We start from the raw sequence: 22,265 nt of genomic DNA, 5'->3' as shown, positions 1-22,265 counted from the left end.
GAATTGTGGCATTAGTTTTTTTCAAGGAAGGTATTAACATTTGTAGTCATTACAGTTGGGGAAAAAAAACCACCCCTTCATTGATTGGAGGGCAAGAATGAGAGCTGCACTTATTTCCTTCTCTTCCCAAAGAGTGGTGCTATTTCAATATACGTAGTTCTTCAGGCAGCAAAAGCTACAGGCAAATGTAATTGGTTCTGCGCAATTAGGACTCTGAGAGGGAACCAGGCTGTTGCCAGGTGCAAAAACTGGGGCAAGGACAACACAAGGGGCAGCAAATCAAAGCCTCACTCTTGGATAAATATTATGCTTTGCATATGAATGAAAGAACACCCACTAGCCTTTGATCTGTTTTCTGTGTGCCGAATGACATTTTTGCAGACAATTCTGTTTGCAACTGGGAAGCAAATTTGCATGAATCCAATTTTTACCTGACTCCCATGAGAATGAAATTTTGATGTCCAATTTGCAGCAAGCTGGCTCTCAATTACACTCTTTCCCAATCAAAAATTGGCTCATTAGGGAAAGAAAACAGAGTGCTTGCATGAATACAAATGCGCAAACACACACACTTGCTATTTGTTGAAAGTTTCATTCCATTTTAAGACACAGCATTCATTATAATGACTCATGAAATGTTGAGCCATAATAGACCTAAAGGCAGAAATGTATACCTGAGGCCTCAGGATCATATGAGGTCCCTGAAATCCTTAGATGTAGCCCTCACTTAACACCAAAAATCTTTGACCAATGGGAGAAACTATGACGTAATTAAATAATGGAGAGTAATCTTATCATCCACATTTAATTTAGTTACACTAAAATGAATAACATCACTTTTACATTTTTTCCTCGTCCCATCTACTCACATATCAAGTAGATTCATGACCCACAAAAGTATGCACTCTCCTTCATTAAGGTACTGGATTGCGTGTATACTTTGATTCTGAAGAAGTGCTGAACTGTATATTTGATGTGGAGCTCAGCTTCTTCAGAATCCCTGACTTGCAATTAAAAAAAAAAAAGACATGCAGTGGTTGATAGTTTTATGGCTGAAAGGACCTGCCTTAGTGTCTGTACATTGTCTGCAAACGCACAAAGGAAAAAAGTGCCTCTGTAAAAGAGTGGGTGTATGAAGCATCAGGGCCTTACTTGCCTCTCCCCAGAAGTAACAAGACCAGAATAGTGCAAAAGAACATCTGTTGAAAAACATGATGCAACTTAAGCAATTATGCAAAATCTCCCCAATTAACGTAAGTCACAGAATCCTGCTTTTTCTTGATTCAGTCATTAGATGTGCCGGCAGGCAGCCCTCTTCCAACTATGGCATCCTCACCTGGGCGCTGCTATTTCGTGACAAAGCCTTGTAGATCTCATCGATGTTGGTAGCTACTGATTCGAAGCAGAAATTGAAGCGGTCAAAGCGTTCCTTTTTTATCTGTTCGAAGGCCTGTTTGGCTTTCTTTGCACGTTTCCGGGCAGCCTCAAATTCTGGTAGAAAAAGGAGCAAGCGTAAATCATCCCATCCTTTCAGCAGAAGGCCCACCATAAAGTTGGCCATTCCCCAAGCTGATGCCCTTCTGAAGCACTGGATATTAAGATGCTTGCTAGAAATTATATGAAGTTGAAATCCAACACCAGGAGGGCATCTGTTTGGGGAAAAGCTGAGATAGCTGAGAGTACAAAAGTGATCTGGTACCATCAGAGGTCTCCTGGAACTTGTCCCTCACACTTTCCAGCTTCTCCATGGCCTTCATGTTTGGGGCAGCAATGCGCTGCAATATGCTCTGTTGCTCATTCAATTTCTGTTGTAGTTGATTCATCTCCTGTTTGATCTCATCATCAGACTGAACGTCCTTCAAGGAGAATTAAGAGAAAGTAGCATTAGAGAACCAGCTTTTGCAAAGGAACACAGCACTGATCTTTCACTCCCAGAATGTAAGAGTGTTCAAGCAATTCTCCCAACCCTAGAGCAAAAGACATTGTAACCTTATCTGAACTCTTTAGGAAAAGTGAATTACTAATGAGTCTTACAAGTTGCGAACTCATCTTTCCTTTCTCTCAAGCACTCAAACACAAGTTTCTGAGTAAGTTCACTCTTGAGTTTTAAGTCATGGCGTTAAGAAAAAGATAACGGAGACTCTACATTTCGAAGTAAACAAGCAGTTATATACGCGGTAAAAATCCTGTTTTTTAAAAAAATTAAAGACTCTCTTAAATTTATCTTTTAACTATTCTTTTCAGAAAACATTTTTTACAAAGGGTACAGCTCTAATTAAATGCCAATACCTTCACAAAACCTAACAAATACAAGGAGATGTCAGGAGCAATGAAAAAGTGAACTCAATTTGTAGCTGCTTTGATATCTGAAGGCCTTTGAGGTCCGATCCCTTTATCCCCTCAATAGTCCAAGATGCAGTATACCCTCTTCTTCTGACTACTCATCTTCTATGGACATCTAAAATCCATAACCCTTGATCGATCTTCTGCCTTCAACTTGTTATCTAACGTTGCTATCTCTGTCACATATCAGATATCTCATGGTCAAATCCAACCATATTTCAGCCCAACCCCTGTATCCAGATGAGGCAGCATATTCCTTTTGCTCCCTCAAGATGGTAATCCTGTTTCTTGCCTTCCTGGTAAACATCTTAACAAACAAGTTCTAATGTTTAGCTCAGCTTGAAACAACACTCTTTGGCCTTTTGCATACATAAATTTATAGCATTCCCATAGGTGCTATTAATATGATAAGCATCAGTTATCAAAAATCCTACGGATGACAGGCAACATAGGATGAACCTTGCAGTCTTCAAAGTAGTCTAAGCTTTACATGTTGTGATTGTGGATCAGTCTCCATGATTCCCAGCCAGCATTTAGAAGGGATTATGAAAGGCTGAAGCCCAACACATTTAAAAGGCACCAGGCTGGAGAAGGTCACTCTAATCCTTTGGCCTAGACAAATAGATTCTTAGGAGACAAACATTACATGTTCCACAATACTTTTCTTTAATCAACTCTAAAGCTTTGTAAGGAACTGTAAATCAATCAGTGGCAATAAACATCCTTTCTTCTGGCCGTTTAATAAATTATAGAGCCTTAATATTCTGATCAGATTTTAAATCAAAGGGTAGCAATAAAAAGATAATTTAGAGAGGCTACATAATCTTATAAAGTTGGATTTCTTGTTTTGTATGCAACTTCTATTTTAAGTACTCAACAACGCATTAAACCAAGTCTGCTTGCACAAAGAGCCTTTCTCCTACTCTTCTCTCTAATCATTAGGCCCTTTAAGACTTGCTCTAGAAGGTCTTGTACTTCTGTTCTAGATCCAAAGAGTGTCAACTGCCACTTCACGCTTGCCTTTTGCTATCGCTCAGTGCAAGGCTGCTGTAATATCTAGGGGGACTGGATGGGAAGGGGGGGGGGAGGACTCAAGGAAAATGAAAAGTTCACTGTATCTCCCTGAAACATGGTTTCAAGGCTGGAACGGAGTACAGCTCCATACCAACCCACACTTGAACCTACCATTCTGAAAACATCATTGAATTTGATTGGACATTGAGGGAGGGCAGTATGGAGAGGTATATAAGGGAAAGGAAGACTTGGGGATTTTGGTGTGCGAATTTCAGTTCTGGCTTTGCACTACTATATTTCACTTGATCTCTAATAAACCATACCTTTCTCAACAAATGGAGTTAAGGATCATTCGTTCTTAGAGGCTCCATCTGAGGCATGTCTGACAAAGAATTTTTATTGGAATGGAAGTAACTGGATTTCTCCAAAACTGGGGAACTATTCCTTCCAAAGGCTCAGAATGATTTGGGCCCCTATTCATAATCTTAACTGCTCAGAAAAACTAAAATGACCCCCACTGATTTAAACTTCATCTAAGGTATTTTCCAACCCTTCCAGTTTTTGGAATTTATACTTTTTTTGCCTAGTCACCCTCCATATATCATAAATAGACTGTAATGGTTTGATGCCAGGACAGGAGTGGGTTGCTGCCAGCGTTACTGCTGGTTTGCAACCCGCGTGCAATGTGCGTGCTGTTCAATGTAAATTGTTCTGCGCAGATGCGCAGAACAATTTACAGTGAACTGCGCACATGCAGTCACTAAAATCCAAAATGGCGGCAGCCAAGTGGCAGCAAGGGAACCGGTTCAGGGGCATGGCAGGCCTGGGTCACTGCCAGTTCTGCGACCCAGGCCTGAATTCCACTACTGGTTCAGCCGAACCGGGCCGAACTGGCAGCCATCCACCTCAGTGCCAGGATAGATCCTACATGTGCCTCCTCGTTTATGCTTATTCCCTCACCACCTTAGCACTGGCATGCAGAATGTGATCGTCTCTCCCAAAGGACTTGCCTGTCTTCCTCACCAGAGAGTTTTACACAACAAGGACAAATTTTGAAAAACAAATGTTAGATAAAATGAAATATGGGGGAAATAGCTTGTCATTATTCTCTAAGATCTGCTTCTTTGAAAGATTTGTATGTTCTATTTTTATTCTGAATTAGTCCCATTGCTTTTATTTCAGTTTTATTTAGACATTCCGTGTCTCTCTTATCTGATTGTTTCCTAGGCAGCATCTCTTCCCCTTGTTGCCCAAGGTCATCCACATATTCTATTACACCTCCACACAATGGCCAACCCCAGAGAGTTCTCCTTACCTTCAAATCCTCAGAGAGGTCACTGTAGTCCATCTCAATCAGAGCTTCTCGTGCATACATGTTGGAAGTCCTCTGTGAACTGCTGGTTGGCTCCTCCCCTTGAGAGCTGCCCTGAAATCAACCAAAAGGCAGAGGGAAGCTCACTTAACCCATGCATCCTGGCTCAGGATTCTTTCCTGTTCTCCCTGTAGTTATTTTATTACCTCCTCCTGGCTGATATCATCCATGGTGCCTTTGGAGAGGGGTAGCTTAATGTCTTGCATCTTGCAGGCTTGCAGTAAGTTGTGGCGGTCGCTGCGCTTCTGCTCCAGCTTGGTCTCAATGGCGGTGACCTCCTTCTGCAAGTGAGTCATCTCTCTGTAGAAAATGGCCCAAAGTAAAAGGACAATCCAGACAAAGCAGCTTCCATCTCTGTAAAAATCTTGAACTAGGCAATGCCAAGAGAATGATTAGAAATAGACACATCAGACATTCTCCTTATGAGTCTTTCAGGACTGGAGACAGCAAACACCTTTGATTTTACTAGATTAAGATTCTTATAAACTCTTCTGATAGTTGAAAAGACTTCCGAGTGTAACCTTTGGCAGGGATTCCTAACCCATGTGGCCATCTCATTTGTGCTCCCCTGAGTTCTCTCTCTGAGTGTACAATGCTCAATATTTCAGATGGTTTGGGATGCTTTTGTGGAAGGAGGTGAAGAAGTTTAAGAAGTGAAATGAGTGCAATTAGCTTATGGCATCTATAGCTTCACTCAAAAATGCAAGGTTCACTGACACATATGGTCATGTGATCACTGGATATCTTTTCAGAATAAAATGCTAAGATGTGTGTGTGTGTGTGTGTGTGTGTGTATATGTATTTGTGTTACAACCCCTGGTATGACTAAATATGGGAGGAAGGTCACTACTCCCTCTTTCTGTCCTTCGGCTTATCACAAAGACTATGCAGGCAGAAAACCATATTTTTATTTTTACTGTTGCCTTTTTTATATTTGTGTTGTAATTGTACTGATAAATAAATAAAGGGAGACTAGGATAGATCTATTTCGAGCTAATTAGCTCTCATCAGCTAGCCATACCCTTACTGGCTATGTAAATACTGGGTAAATACTATATAAATACTGTAAAATAAATACTGGGTATTTATTTTACAGTAAAAATAAAAATATGGTTTTCTGCCTGCATGGTCTTTGTGATAAGCCGAAGGACAGAAAGAGGGAGTAGTGACCTTCCTCCCATATTTAGTCATACCAGGGGTTGTAACACAAATACATACCTATTTCCCTGGCTCAACTGATAAGGAAGAGAACCCGTGGCTTAGTGGTTAAGACTCCTGCCTAAGATATATACAGCCCGGGTTCTAATCCCAGTAAGGGTATGGCTAGCTGATGAGAGCTAATTAGCTTGAAATAGATCTATCCTAGTCTCCCTTTATTTATTTATCAGTACAATTACAACACACACACACACATATATATATGTGTGTGTGTGTGTGTGTGTATGTGTGTGTGTTGTATTTGTACTGATAAATGTATATTTATGTACATATACATACATATATGTATACATACATATATATGTATGTATGTATGTATGTATGTATATGTATACATATATATGTATTTGTGTTACAACCCCTGGTACAAATATATATATATATGTCTTTGGTTGTTCGGGTTTTCTCCCGCGTAGAATTGGAAGTATCTTCACGACGTTTTGATGAAGTCTCATTCATCATCTTCAGGCTGGTGCTTCCGAGAAAACCCGAACAACCAAAGACATACATACAAACACCCGCGAAAACCTCAGAAAACACACACATATATATATATATATATATATATATATATATATATATATATATATATATATATATATATGTGTGTGTGTGTGTGTGTGTGTGTGTGTGTGTGTGTGTGTGTGTGTGTTTGTTTTCGTAGATTTTCACGGGTGTAGGTATGCTGGTTTTGAGCCTACGCTTGAAGATGGCAGGTGCGATCCTGCCGAATATATATATATATATATATATATATATATATATATATATATATATATATATATATATATTGGGGAGGATATATGGCAAAATCTTATAATGTTAATGAAGTCCATGTAATGTTTATGAATTGTGATATACCAAAGCTTTGGAATATTTCGGTTTTTAAGAAATTAAGCAGGGATATGTGTGTGTGACTGAAATAATTATACTGGAAAAAGTGATATTATAGGGTATATAAAATGGTTATTGCAAATAGGTGATATTTTGGAAAAAGCAGTATTTTCTAACCAGAGGATGTGGCAATACAGGTTACAATGGCAGAGATTTTGTGATATTTTACATTAACATTTTGTACTGTATTGTGACTATTGATGCCATGCTATACAAATAATATGTGGATTTTCCCCCCTCTGTGTTTTTCCTCGTTTACATTTAAAGTCTATTTTGGTAATTATGTTAAGTGTCAAATGAATTTAAAAACATAAAAAATATACCATACATCAGTGGTTCTCAACCTTTTCATCACTATGGACCCCATTTAAATACCTTTTGTGGCCATGGATTATGGCCATGGACCCCCAAGACTTAAGTCAAGATTTAAATCATATTATTTCTTCAAGCCTTCATGAACCCCCTGTGAAGACATCGTCCCCGTCCAAGGTTGAGAACCATTGCCATACATCCTTCCTTTTCTCTCCAAACATTGTGAAAATCAGGCTCTCACTTTTTCTGGTGACTCAGGAATGGAGTAGCACCTAGCTACTAATTCAAACCAAGCTCCATGGACCTTGGGTTAAAATGAAGACTTGCAGTTAACCTCCAACAGCTATTGATTATGGGAGCAAAATAGAACCTTCCATTTTCAACAGCAGTATACTCTGATTGCTGGATGTTGGGACAAGGGAGAAAAATTGTGATCATCTAATTAGGTTTCCCAGAAACATCAAGCTGGTGTTGGGGCTACCTGATACAGAAAGCTGAGTGAGTCTTGCCTTTGCATCTTTAACAGTTACCTCCCATCTTCAATTCATTAAAATCATAGGCTGAAATTAGTCACCCGATGAAGCAGGGGCAATGGTAGATATCTCTACCTTCCTGCTTAGATCTTGCCCTCGTAGGTCAGACTTACTTATTGGCTCCTCCCAGCTTCTTACGAATCTCCTCCATCTCATGGTTCTTATCATTCACCTCAGATTTCTTGGCCAGGTGCTGGTTCTTCAGATCCTGCAGCTGTGCCATGGTCTCATCTATGATCTTCATATGCCGCTGTTCCTCCTGTGTGATCATCAACAGGGAAAGCACAGATGTTAAATCAGTGTTTTTTTGTCACTCTAAATCATGGATGCAACATAGCGCTAGTCCCCAACGCACCTTCTTGAGTTTTTCTATCTCAGCTTCATCTTTCTTGACAGTCTGCTCCCACATGTGCACTTTGTCCTGATCTTCTTTCAGTTGGTTCTTTTCAAAGTCCAGCTGGATGCCTAGGCGAGTTTTTTGATTTTCAAATTCCAGCCTGGGAAGGGAAAAGGGAAAAACTTTGGCATAATCCAAGCCTCCCTCTCCATATTAAAAGTTAGTAAAAATCTAGCATCCTTGAATCTGGAAGCACCAGGGTAACAGAAATGAGACCGATACCTTTTTTTGGCAATCTCATTCTGGCGTTTCACCTTCTCTTCCTCAAACTCCCGGATATTTCTTACTCCGATTTCTCGGCAGAATTCCTCAAATACTTCATCTTCTACCTGCAATGATGGGAAAAGACTTATATAAGACTGGTCTTAAGTATAAAATGAAGGTGTGAGTGTGTTAAAATGAATAAATGAACATTTTCTACCTTGATATAAGATGCCAAGCATCCTTAACCAACAGAGAATATGTTAAAAATATGGTTGCACTCCCCCCCTTTTTTTAAATTGCTGCTATTTCTGCAATTTTCCAGGTTATCAACTTTTCAGGTGTCTATCCTATTATGTACCCTGCACCTGCCTTTCCTGTTTTAAGCCCTCTTTGGCTGTTCTTGCCCTTGATCCACCATACCTGGTTCATCTTTTCCTTGAGCTCCTTCATCTCACGGTCTCGCCCCTGGATGATGTGCTTGATGTCGTTTATGCGGGGTCCAAAATTGGCAAGCTCACTTTCCAACTTGGACTTCTCCTGTTGGGAATAATACTGAATCAGGACAGAGCTCAAAAGAAATAAAGAGATTCCCTTTTCCCTTTTCTACATGGAAAAACTAACCTTTTGATCTTTTGGAAAAATGGCATCTTATATCTTTTGAACATATATGCATAATATGCATTTCACCATTGGCATTTCTTCATCTTAGCATTTTCCTGCAGACTCTGCTTTTCGGATTAGTGAACACCCTTTTACAGGAGCATTTCATCACTTGCAATACAGAATCTAATATACTTGCTAACCTTTTAAAACTTTGGCCATAGCTAATAGAACTATTGTTTTTGCACCACTGTCCGTTTTTTTCAACCATGAAACTATTTCACCCAATTTAAGGCTTGCAAAATTAAAAAGGACAAAAGGATGCAAATAATTATTTTATTAAATGTAAGCTCAAAAGCCTCTGTAGAGAAGAGGAGGCGAAGCAAGGGGTGGAGTTAAGCATGCCATCAGCTAATTAATGTCAGGCACAAAAAAATAGGATAATTAGATTATAGCTCACAAGATTTATTCAATCATGTCAACTAAAGTTCAACACTAAATTGGCGTCAGCAATAGCACCTAGACCTATATACCGCTTCATGGCGCTTTACAGCCCTCTGTAAGTGGTTTAGAGAGTCAGCATATTGTCCCCCAACAATCTGGATTGTCATTTTACGGACCTCGGAAGGATGGAAAGTTGAGTCAACTTTGAGTTGATCAGGATCGAATTGGCAATGAGCAGAGTCAGCCTACAAAACTGCATTCTAACCACTGCGCCATCATGGCTCAGATAAGGGTCAATGGAATTCAGGAAGGATTGTACTTGGACCATTTGTGGGAATATAAAGGCTCAAATCTGATGACCTGCTTAACTATGCCCCCCTAGCTCTGCCTGCTCTTCTGCTACATGTAAAGGTTCTGATGAATGAACCCAAGCAAATCAGAACTCTGAGGTCAGGCACTTCCTCAAAGAAATCATTTATTGGGTACATCATATCGGCACGCTTTGAAGGAAAGCCAACTCTGATTTTTACCCGTGGTTACAATATAATCAAAACCAGTAATGACCCCTCCCCCCAGTGTCATTAATCACATTGGCCAATTAGAATAATTGGTGGGTTTCTCCTGCAAATCATCTCCTCTTTCCTCCATCACCCAGGAGATGACCTTGGCCAGATGATAACCTTGGCTCTCCTGAGAAAGCTCTGCGTTACGTCTAGTAATACATTCCAACCTCCTTCCCCCTCCTATATAGTGTTGAACCAGGAAAATGGCTTCTGCCAGGTTCAGTTCACTGTTGACACTACATTATGCAGCATAAATCAAATCAAACAGAGTGGTGGTGAAGAAGCCTATTGATTTGTTTTTCTTATCAGTTCCTTCCAAATGATTTAAGGCTCCCTTGCCAACTTCCTCCACGCTGTTCTCCCTCATTCACCATTTGCTGCAAGTCCACAGGGAAAAAACTGAGTTTCTCACATAATTCATGGAGCGGAATGGATTGGAGGTCTTAAAACAGAATCTAGTTCCAGCAAGTGATTGTCATACCTGAAGATTGAGAGCCAGGTGACGGGTCTTGGTTTGTTCTAAATCACTCTGAGAGTATTTCAAGCGCATCTGCAAGCCATGGGCCTGTGACTGGACCTGACGAAGCTCTGCCTCTTTGCGCTTAGCCTTCATTTGTTCCTGGCGTAGAGAGATTTAATGGCCCAAATTATACACATCCAAAAAAATGAAATGCAAAGACTGAGCTAAGGCAAAGAGGTTAGACGTCAGGAATAATATCTGGATTGTATAATAAATCATAATCAAAAAACCAGATTTTTTTTTGCAGTTGCATGGCAAGAGGAAGTGCACGTTGCCTCTAACCCACAATTATGGTTTACTGTTAACAATATAGAGTCAAAATTTTATTTCCGCCCTCAATTGGGGAAAATATTTTTAACTGACTATAAAAAGGCACTGCTCCCAATTACCATCAGAAGGAATAAAAATGTATCTAATGTTGGCTGTAGACTTTGAGGTCAACTTTTCCATTAAAAACACTTTCCATATAAAGCAACGTTTCTTGAATAATCTGTAATATACCAAGATGCATTTCAAAACCTTCAGAAGTCCTCTACCCCGAGTCAAATTCTGCCCATTTGACATTAAAACGCAGGCAGCCAAGCCTGACGTCTTCTACAACTCAAAAGCAGGTTCAACCTTAAGTTCCTCTGTCAGTCGCTCCTTCTTCTCCTTCAATTTATCCACAGCTTTTTCATCCCAGCGCCTGGCTTTGGCTTTCAGATCACTGGCACCTCCTGAGATCACCCCTGACTTCTGGAACAGGGTTCCATCTAGTGCAACTGTCTGCAACAGAAGAAAGGAAACAAAAGTGAGAGAATGAAAAACATACCTTCGCACTTCGCAACAAGGAAACAAAAGATGAGGCCTTGGCTGACAGAGACCCAGGTAGCAAAGGCTGAGAACCCAAATTTCTCTAAAGATACTCATCAAAGGACCTGGCAAAAAATATTCTGCATCTCTGTACAAACACAAAATAGGGAACAGAGAACAGGATTCATCATCCTGTTATACGTATAGGGACACTTGCACATTCATAGCCCTGGAGAACAGCTACACTCGAATCACATTCAACCATACACTGAGGCACAATCAGTTCTTTAGAATACACGTGAATTTAAAATAACTGGTTACAATATATGCTCTCTCTCACACGCACGCGCATGCACACACACACACACTCATTCCCACTTACCGACATCCTTCTCAACTAGACGGGCAGGCACTAGCCAGAGGGAGGAAAGCTGCCAAATCTGGATTCAAAGAAGACTCCAAGAATGGACAGACTTCAGAACCCTTTTACCTCCCAAAGTCCTTCTTCCTTTGATTCTCAAATGTGATAGCTGTTGATGGGACATGGGGAGGGGTGGTTGCCTGTGCTCGGACCCAATTTCTTTTGTCTGGCTCTGGTGAGTTTTCTTTGATTCCTTAAGGACTAGATGCCTTCCTAACTATTTCCCCTATTTTCCTGCCTTTTATCCACTGTGCTTACATGCTTGCATCATCTTAAGTATGGCAGCTTCAGTCCAGTCTCCCAATTCTAAGTGCTTTATTTTTTATTCTTTTGAATAAGAACAACTTTCCAGAATGTTTAGCTGCAAAGGAAGAGATCTGCAAATATATGGCAAACACAAGTATTTTCACTGGAGGTGATCTGCTTCATCTGCAGCTAAAAGTAAAAACATCAAGATTCCCTTGAGGTGAACTTTACTCTTGGAGGCCTTATAGATTTATCTATTTAATCTTCTTGGCCATTGCTTTCCTACCAATCTAGGCTGAAGCCCTGGGATTTCCAAGAGATCCCTCACACAAGTATTAATCAGGTCTACAAAAGACAGCAAGGTGTGGACCCAGTGGATGATACAAAATAAACTTAAGCACATCTTCTAAGCATATATTCCTACAAGTCACAGAAACACACATATTTGAAGAAATGGAATATAAAGTTCGGGGAGAGGATTATGATCTACCTACAGCAAGTTGGGTAAATTTGCTCTCACCTTGTGCCGCTGGTGCCCACCAAAGGCAATGCGACGTGCATCTTCCACATTGTCACACACAAGGGCGTTGCCACAGGCATACTGAAGGGCCTTCTTGATATGAGGCGGCTCATATCGAATCACATCAATCACGAGCTTGGCTCCCTTCAGTTCTCGGAGCTTTTCATCTGTGGGTTTCACCTGGGAGAGTGAGATAGAAAAGGCATTGTTAGGCTGACCCCAATATACTGCATGGACAATCTAGGCTGAAGAAGAGCAAGGACACAGAAGGAAGGAATTCATGCTCACTTATTGACTCCAAATAAATTTAGTTCAGCTAGAGAACTCCGAAGGGAGAGGCAGAATGTCAGTCTTTTATTGCTCCTTCCTTTTATGAAAGGATCTTTACTAAAACAATAGCATCAACCTATATATTTAAATTAAGACTGTCTGGGAAAGCATTTAGATTTCCATCTGCAGGTAGCAAAAGAGAAATGAGAAAAAATGTACTTTGCCAAAAATAAAAAAGTCAAATATTTGTGCTAATTTATTTGTCAATAATCTCACCATTCTTTTCTTGGCAAACTGTGATTTAAAAAAAATCAGATCTTACTGCTTGTCCTCACCAACTCTTTTAAGCAAATTATGCTGAGAAATCAGGAATGTACCTCAGGTTGACCCCTAGGCTTTCTGTGTGAACACAAATTCTAATTCAATTTTTCCCATCCTGAAGCACCCAGGGTATGTTGGTAACTTCCACCAGGGGTGGGTCCCTGCCAGTTCTAACCTCTTCTATAGAAGAGGTTCCACAAATCTATAGTGCCGTTTAGAACCGGTTCCAGCTCCTTCCCCCCGCCCGTCCGCACATCATCAAAATGAAGAGCGAGTGGAGGAATTCTGGGAGTTGAAGTCCACAAGTCTTAAAGGTGTCAAGTTTGAACACCCCTGGGGGTTTTTTTTCTAAAGGGTTAGGGGTGAAAGTGTCTTGTAACCTGACAGCTTTAAGACTTGCGTGCTTCAAATGCCAGAGTTTCTGTGCCAACATTTTGGTTGCTAAGCAAGAGTGTTGTTAAGTGAGTTTCACCACATTTTACAAGTTGGTCATGCCCACCCGGTCACATGGCCGGCAAGCCACTCCCACAAAGCAGACCACACCAACAGAAGAGGTTCTAAAAAAATTTGAAACCCACCACTGACTTCCACCCACCTTTTGCTAGGGTTATGGAACTAAGAACTGGGTGCCTCAGTTGGGAAAAAGCTCTAATCCAATCAGCCAAAGTTTGCCTTACCTCAAGATAATCAAGAGGCAGGAAGGTCTCAGGCTCTCCTCGCTGCTCTTTGATGTACTGGATACAGTCCCGGCCAGTTTTCTCTGAATCAACAATGATGGCGTCCATATTCTTGCCCAGCACTTTTGTGACAGCTATCTGGTATTTTTTCTGGGTGGGCTGGCAGAGGTCGATTAATCGTCCGTACTGGGAAAAACAAGGAAATAAAATGAGGAGATAGGCAGAGGAAATCACTCCAACCTCATTTTTATTCTGGAACACAAAGCCCACACCCAACCCAAGGAGCTTTGGGGCTTGGTTCTGAAGCATTGCCTACCACAGAGCCTGGGTAGAGACGTTTTATGCTTTCCATGATCTCTGCTTTGCGCTGCTGCCGACTGTTTTCCTGCCGATCGATCCGGGCATCCCCCAGCTGCTCCATCACCTGATTTAACTCCTTATTGATCTCATCAATGCGGCGTTTAGCCAGTTCAACTTCCTCTGTCAATTCTCCCTCCAGCTTCTTTTGCTCTTCCAAGGACTGCCTAAAGGGGAAGGGAAAAGCAGTGGAGTTACTGAGTTCTAGGCACTCTTATACTCCTCTTTACTTTTAAGTCAGACTCCTCACTCCTTTCCATGCTGGGATTCAAACTCCTGCCCATATTATTACAAGGATTTTGGCTCTTCTTGACCCTTACTTGCTAGTGGCAATGTACTCCTCCAGCTTCTCAATCCGCTTCTGGTTTTCCTCAATTTCTCGCAATTTCTGCTTTATCTTGGCCTATAGAAAAGATTGAGTACACAAAAATAATAGTTATGGGTAAAATAAAAAAGTTAAGAATGGTGAAACCCAAATAAAACACAATTGAATGGGAAAAAAATAAAATAAAAATAAAAACTTAGTTAATTTTTGGTGATTAATAAGTAGAACGTTGTAGACGCTTATAGAATGTTTTTGTTTTTGAAATGTTTATTCGTTAACAGATAACTCACCATGACAATAATAATGAAATAATAACTCTAACTGGTAAAAACAATTTGGATATAAACTATAATATGGGACCTGGGGAAAAGATTTATTAATTTTATTAATATTTTCTTTTGTTTAGATTTTGTTATAAAGATGTAATCTCTCCTGGGTACTTATAAATTCTAGTAATAAATTTTTGTCTAGATTTATTATAATATAAATATAAATGATTCTAGACAAAAGCACGTTTAAACAAATATAGTTAAGTGAGAATGATGGTATATTGATGGTATAAAGATTTTTGATTTCATTTCATTTCATTCATTTATTCGATTTATAAACCGCCCCCTCTCCCCGAGGGGACTCGGGGCGGTGTACAATGTACAATTCAACATGAATGAAGTATAAAGAATGATTGTAGTAACGCACGAAATTTATTTGTAACCAATCGACATGCTTTCTGGAAGATGTAATGAAGAATGTTTTTGTGTGTGTGTGTTTTTTTTTTTAATTAAAACAATTTTAAAAAAAGTTAAGAAGCATGCACTTTTGTGCAGATAAAAAAAGAAAAGAAAAGAAAAGATTGAGTACGACACACATTAGCAAATACCAGGACAATATCCATCAGTATCTACATGGGGTTTTGACACCTTTGGATGAGAACTATCATTATAAGCTACATCAAAAGAATAAGAGGAGAATCAAGAATATTTAATCCTGTCTTTCTCAACCTAGTACCTCCAATTGTTTTAGAGTACTGGGTCCTTCAATATCAGCCCGGCAGCTCCATGTGCCTTGGATTACAACTCCTTAGCCAGATCATGAGTATGCTGCTCCCTGATGGCAATAGGAATCGTAGTCCAACTCACTTGGGCAGCACCAGATTGGAAAAAGCTAGATGGCTTCATCCATATACGTTTGGGCAATTACAATTAAAGTGGGTCATATCAAAGGTATTATTTTATCCTTTTATCTTGGCAAGAAATAAATGGAACAAAAGGATGGAGCAAATAAGGACAACAATGGAGAAAATGTCATAAAAGGTATATATTATATCGTATTACAAGATACTGTCAAACGTCCTTGGGAATTTGCTCAAGCTCATTCATCATTCTTGCAAAAACTGGGACACTGTTCTCAACAGATGCTGCTGGCAGCATGATGTGGATTCTCTTCACGCTTCCTCATCAACAGCCCAGTAGTATATCTACTTTTGGCACTTTCTTCCAAAGCCTATGGGTTCTGCATAGTTCTGCAGAGCATTTAAGGCTGGAATGTTTGAAACTGGACATCTAATTCTTTTAAGAGCTAGCCAAAACCATACAAATCACTATGGGCTCAGCTGCTCTATTAACAGCGCCTCAATGACATTGGCCTAATTAAGACTGCCCTACATTAGCCTTTTCATGCTCTCAAGGGGGCTGTCACTCTCATTTTTACCTACCGTTTCAAATTATATGTCATACATATGCAAGTATAAGCCATTAATCCAACGTGTCGTTTTTGGAACACCTGAAAAGTCCACACAACTTGGAAAACCACAGAAAGCAGATTTTAGGGCAACAATGTATGAGTAGATTCCATGGAGCATTTTAGGGGGATGCAGGAAAGAGATAATAAAATAAGGCACTTGGGTGGCATTCAGTTCCCTTACTCTCCTAATTGTAAAGCTAGACTTCAGGTCTCAGAAATAATGGTATGGCTGGGGGGGGGGGGGGGGAATCCCAATGATCTGGGGATGGGCTTCAGGGGCCTACTATGGTTTGTTTTCTTCCCTGTTGGAATAACAAAACAAATGTAAATTAAAATGAATGTTACTCAGTTTGTATAAAATAAGTTCAGTAAATCTGAGGCACTGAAATGGATGAACTGGGTGCAAAGTTTGTTTAATTTCAGGAAGAGTGCTTGCTATAGCAAGAAGGAAAGCTCAGCAAAAACACAAGAGTGCTGACCTCTGTTTCTACTTTCTTCCTTTCTTCTAAATCCAGGCGGTCTTGATCGGCCTTCTGATCACGGTTGAACTTCTCTAATTCCTGAGCCAAGGTGGCCGCCCTTTTGCTGGCCTCCTCCTTCAGACGATGGTATTTTTTTACCTGTTCAATATATGATGAAAACAAGCAAAATGATTTAATCAGATCTCTTTCTTTCATAATTTATTTCACCCCACCCATGTCTATGAAAAGGTATCTTATTCTACAGTAAAACATACAAAGGGTATGTGCAAAATTCTGATTCAGTTTAAACTGCCTCTCAAGCAATCTCCAAGATCCTTCTCTTATCCCCAAACTTAGAGATGCTGTCTCGGGGGCAGGAGTGGGGAGGGAGGATTAAAAACTTCATTTTATTGATAGCAATGGGGCCCAGAACGGCTGATCAAGGAAGAAACACCTCTTCTCTTCATTGCTGGATTTAGGTAGGATTTAACAGCATTATACAATACAATACAATACAATAGCAGAGTTGGAAAGGACCTTGGAGGTCTTCTAGTCCAACCCCCTGCCTAGGCAGGAAACCCTATACTGTTTCAGACAAATGGCTATCCAACATCTTCTTAAAGACTTCCAGTGTTATTTTATTCCATGCATTATTTCACAGCATTTTGTTCTTCCCAACCAATTATGACTTTTTCTGCTTTTTGAAATCCAAATCTCTCTTTTCTTAGCTAATTAGTTAGGCATCATTGAGTTCAATTCAAACTGTTGAGATTTTGTTACAGTGGATTTTAATCCCTGAGTGTAGGCTATGTAGAAATACATAAATTATTTTAAGTGGTTGGGTTTCAAATATCATGGTCAAAAAAATTCTCAGAAAATCAAAGTACTTTCATCACAATCTCACATAACTAGCTCTTTACATCCCAGTTCAATATTATCTTATGGCACATAAGGCACCATTTCTCCAGGGACATTTGATCTCATTGTTCCAATATTAAATTAATTTTAGCCTGCTTCTGACTTGGACTAATTTTTCCCCAGTCTGTGTAAAATCATATGCTTTTTTCTAAGCAGAAAGAGAAACCTATTTTTTTTTCAGGCTATGTATTCTCTTGGGAGATAAGTGCACGGTTTACTGATACCAAAACATGCATAGAACCAATTTCCTCCCCCTCCACTTGAAAACATTAGAAATCACAATCTACAGGCTCAAATTACACATACACACACACACTAAACCAATGTTTTTTTTTTAATTAACAATCCTTTATTTCGGACTACTGGATTTGTAAGAAATCAAAACCAGACTCTAAACCCTCTCCAGCAGTATCCTAGCAGGATCTCATTCAGTGGGTCCACAGGGCTTTGGTCGTACCTGATTTTCTTCTAGAGTGAGATCACGGCCTTGACTCTGGCTCTCCTCTTCCATGCGCTCTTCAAACTCCTGTCGGGCTTTCTCCACTGACAACATCTCCTTCTCCAGCTCATCCATGTCACCCTTACGCTTTTTGTACTGCTTCTGTGCATTCTGCAGGGACTTTTTGGCAGCTTCCAGTTTCTTGATCTTATGAGAAGTATTTTCTTTGGCCTTGATATACTGGGGCCGCTTCTGATTCAATTCAGAATCTTTTTCCCTGTCAAAAAAAAACCACCTCTTTTCTTTTAAAAAAAACAACAACCCCAATCTTGATCATACTGTCTAATTTTGTACAAATACACACCACCGCTCTAAATTGTCACTCTAAACTAAATCTAGGCTGTTTGTACCAGATGTGCTACCACACAAGCCATTGATTTAGAATACCTCATCCATGTAAAAGCATTAGATATCATATTCTACAGGTCCAATTCTGTTATAATTTGTTTAATTCTAATTACTGGCTTTGTAAGAAATCAAAACCAAATATATATTTAAGAGAGTAGGTAAGTTGATATTCTCCAGATGTTTTGATTAGTTTCCATCGCCAGGCACCCTGGCCAATTCAAGAAATAGAAACATCTGCTGTTATCTTTCCCAGACAGGATCAGCAAGAGCTATCCACACCTCCAAAGCAGTTAAATCTTGTGCTTAACCAGGTCTAATTTTCAAAATAAAAATGCATCAATTTTTTATTCTTCTTTTAAAATTAAAAACTGTTGCCATAGCTCTTCCCTAGTTATCAAAATCATATCAGCATAATACTAGGCACGCTTACAAAATTCAGCAGAAGACAAACTCAGGGTAACATGCAAAGATAACTGAAGTCTTAAGTCAACCACAATCATTTATGTATTGACTGGTCAATCAGCACAAACAGCAGTTCTAAACACACCCTTGTTAATACTTTTCTATGATAAATATAATACAACAGGCACTGCCTAAGAAATAGAAATGAAAAGTTACCTTGGGATAAGATGGCCAGCAAATAAATTCAATAAATAAAACAAAATAAAGTTTCATTTTTTAAAATAACCACTCGTAAACACTATAGAATTCTCTCAGATGTCACTTTAGTTTCAGATCTGAACTATCCAATTTAGTAGATAATTTAGCTCAGTTTCTGGAGTTACTTATTCTGCACACTAACTAGTCTTTAAGTGTTTTAATTCTGCGCCACAGACAAAGACAAGCACAGACTGCACATGGCTCAGAGTTCCCTGAACTGTAGATGAACTGAGTCAAAGTGACTTCTTATTCTATGAAGGGACCCAGAGTTGTAATATAAAAAGATGCAGATCCTGTGAGCCTGAATTCCCATACCCCCTAAAGCTTACTTGATCTCCTTTTCGATTTGCTGTTGCTCTCTCATGACTTTGCCCAGCTCTTTCTTCCTGTCCTTGAGTTCATCCTCCACCTTGTCCATGCGCTTCTTATCCTTATCAATCTCTTTGTTCTTGGAGCCCAGTTCCTTGTTTAGCTTTTCAATTTCAGCCTCGTTGTGGTACAGCTTGAAGAGTTGGAGCTGGACTTGAGCTCGCACAACCTCATCCTTGAGACGCTGATATCGATCCGCCTGGTTCCCCCAAAAGGAAAGCATTGAATATACCACATTGTCTAAATAACATCAAATTCCATTTAAGACAGCCTTCAAAATAACCCTTAGCAATAGTAATCTCATACACTTTAGATTGGGTCCACATGTTACATTAAGTCACATTTTATTGCTCCTTGGTAAGCCTTATGCTAAGCCAGCGATGGCGAACCTTTTTTGGCTCGCGTGCCACAAGTGGGGGGAGTGCAGGGGGGTCGTGTGCGGGCGTGCCGCACCCATAATGCAATGTGTGACCCCCCCAGTGTGCATGCGCGCAAAACACGTGACACCCCCCCCATTTTTACATGCTTTTTTTGCCCTCCCCAGGCTTTACAGGAGCCTGGGGAGGGCGAAAAGAGCCTCCCTTGCCCCCACCGGAGGCCCTCTGGAGGCTTCAGGGACCGTCCGGAGGCTTCCCTGAAGCCTTCAGAACGCTTAAAAGCACCCTCCGAGCAAACCGGAAGTCACTTCTGGGTTGCTCGGAGGGTCGTTTTAAGCGCTCCAAAGGCATCAGGGAAGCCTCCGGACGGTCCCTGAAGCCTTCGGAATGCTTAAAACGACCCTCCGAGCAACCTGGAAGTCACTTCCGGTTTGCTCGGAGGGTGCTTTTAAGCGTTCCGAAGGCTTCAGGGAAGCCTCCGGACGGTCCCTGAAGCCTCCGGGGGGGGGGGGGGAGGCTCTTTTCGCCTCCCCAGGCTCCTATAAAGCCTCTGGAGCCTGGGGAAGGCGAAAAATAGCTTTCAAAAAGGTGAACTCAGCTGGCCAGCGCACACATACGTGCTGGCCAGTTGACAGGGCAGCGCCTCGCGTGCCCTGACAAATGGCTCCGCGTGCCACTTGTGGCACGCGTGCCATAGGTTCGCCATCACTGTGCTAAGCCATACCCCATAATTGTAACCTGCAGTGCCCAAATACTGCATTCATATCATATACTAGAGCAAATCCACCACCACAAACCAAAGAAGAAACCAAAAACAGGAAAGAAGATGGAAAAAGAAGGGTAGTATAACATTGAGCTAAGTTTCTACTTTAATCAAATACAATGTAAAAAGAGGGGATTCACCACCAATCCACCAAGCACCATGGAAGTATGGGTAGTATGATACAATGGTTAAGATATCAGACTGGATCAGTCATGTTCCCACAGAACCTCAGAGGCAGAGTTCATTACGTAATGTGAGCTAGTGATTTGGTTTTAGTCCACAAAGCTGCTGTAATAGCAGCTAAAATGAGGAAGGAGCCTCCATGTGCACCTCTGTGAATTCCTAGATAAAATATGGGATTTAACTATAGTAAAAAGGCAGATTATGATGTTACCTCCTCTTTCTCCTGCTTGGCCTCCTTACGCTCCGCAGCAATATTCTTCTTGCGATGGTAATTGAATTGGGTGTCTTCCTCTGCCTTGACCATCTCCTTCTTGCGTTTGTCGTACTCCTGAGCCAGCTCACCTGAGCGACTGATTTCTTCAAAGAGGGCCGTGCGTTCCTTGGGATTCTTCATTGCAATGGACTCCACGGCACCCTGGAATTTATTTAATTTATGAATATAATTGTCCATCTCATATATGTGACTCAGCTAAGAATATATTAACAATGAAACACATTAGCAAAGTAGAAAAAATGGGCATTGGTCACTGAAAATGAATCCTACAAAACAACTTGCTCTGTAGGACAGTTGGTGTACACAGTGATTAAGATGTTGGCCTAGAAAACAGAAGACTATGAATTCTAGTCTCGCCTTAAATAGACACCTCTTAACAGACCATCTAACCTTCCAATCGCCAGGCCCTGAAAAACATCCAAGTCTTCAGTATTATATGAAAGACCAGCAAAGTTAGAATCAATCTAAACTTAGCATGCGTAGGCTATTCCAGAAGGCAGGAACTATGACAGAAAAAAACAGGCTTCTGAGATCCCATCAAATGACATTCTTTGATGGAAGAGACCTTGAACGAACCCTTCTGGCAGACCCTGTGGGATGAGTAGAAATAACAGGGGAGGCTGTCTCACAAATAACCCAGCCTTATGTCATGGGGGGTTCTATATATTTTTATTTATTTGTTTCCTGCCTTTATTCTTTTTACGAATAACTCAAGGTGGTGAATATATCCAATGAAATTTCCTCCTCCTATTTTCACCACCACAACCATCCTGAGAAATAGGTTGAGAGTGTGACTTGCCAAGGTCACCTAACTGGTTTTCATGATTAAAAACTAGAAGCTATGGTCTCCCACTTTCTAGCCTGGTGCCTTAATGATTAGACAAAACTGGCTCTTTAGAGATGGCAATTAACCAGCATCTTGACTTGTACTCAGAAGTACACTGGGTGCCAAAGCAGCTTGTAAACAGAAGTATAACACTGATTTACTGAGGTGCATTCATAACTGCTTCTACCGCTGCATTCCACATTAGCTGCAGCTACCAGCCTTCAATAATCCAAAATGATAAGATCAGACTTAATATAATGTCCTCCACATTCAGACTCATATTTATGACGGTTGCACCAGTGGCAGTGCTGATCATGTGATCAACTTTGGCAATCTTTTGCTAAGCAAAGTCAATGGGACAGCTAGGTTCACTTAACAGCTACCTTACTAACTTAACAACTACAGCAATTCAACTTAACAAATGTGGCAAGAAAGGCCATAAAATAGGGCAAACTTCATTTAATAATGATCTCGCTTACCAATATAAATTTTGGTTGTAAGTGG

The 22,265-nt window shown here is 40.4% G+C and overlaps 1 protein-coding gene across 1 annotated transcript in view; it reads right to left on the bottom strand.

The window, feature by feature from the left end:
* SMC1A (structural maintenance of chromosomes 1A) overlaps positions 1 to 22,265 on the bottom strand; it is a 30,958-nt gene that overhangs the window by 5,469 nt on the left and 3,224 nt on the right. The window contains exons 4-21 of the mRNA XM_081938897.1: positions 20,873 to 21,076; positions 19,299 to 19,537; positions 17,920 to 18,178; positions 16,563 to 16,703; positions 14,339 to 14,421; positions 13,978 to 14,185; positions 13,662 to 13,847; positions 12,394 to 12,573; positions 11,033 to 11,179; positions 10,376 to 10,513; positions 8,708 to 8,824; positions 8,306 to 8,412; positions 8,042 to 8,183; positions 7,800 to 7,945; positions 4,876 to 5,029; positions 4,673 to 4,783; positions 1,700 to 1,856; positions 1,337 to 1,491 (exon numbers count right to left, since the gene is read on the bottom strand). Of these exons, the coding sequence (XP_081795023.1) occupies positions 1,337 to 1,491; positions 1,700 to 1,856; positions 4,673 to 4,783; positions 4,876 to 5,029; positions 7,800 to 7,945; positions 8,042 to 8,183; positions 8,306 to 8,412; positions 8,708 to 8,824; positions 10,376 to 10,513; positions 11,033 to 11,179; positions 12,394 to 12,573; positions 13,662 to 13,847; positions 13,978 to 14,185; positions 14,339 to 14,421; positions 16,563 to 16,703; positions 17,920 to 18,178; positions 19,299 to 19,537; positions 20,873 to 21,076 (2,874 nt within the window). The remainder of the gene's footprint in view (positions 1 to 1,336; positions 1,492 to 1,699; positions 1,857 to 4,672; positions 4,784 to 4,875; positions 5,030 to 7,799; positions 7,946 to 8,041; positions 8,184 to 8,305; positions 8,413 to 8,707; positions 8,825 to 10,375; positions 10,514 to 11,032; positions 11,180 to 12,393; positions 12,574 to 13,661; positions 13,848 to 13,977; positions 14,186 to 14,338; positions 14,422 to 16,562; positions 16,704 to 17,919; positions 18,179 to 19,298; positions 19,538 to 20,872; positions 21,077 to 22,265) is intronic.

This window comes from Natrix helvetica (assembly GCF_964273705.1).
Source record: "Natrix helvetica genome assembly, chromosome: 1".
Taxonomy (NCBI): domain Eukaryota; kingdom Metazoa; phylum Chordata; class Lepidosauria; order Squamata; family Natricidae; genus Natrix; species Natrix helvetica.
The sequence above is the reverse complement of the archived record's forward strand: the minus strand, read 5'-3'. Positions and strand labels throughout refer to the sequence as shown.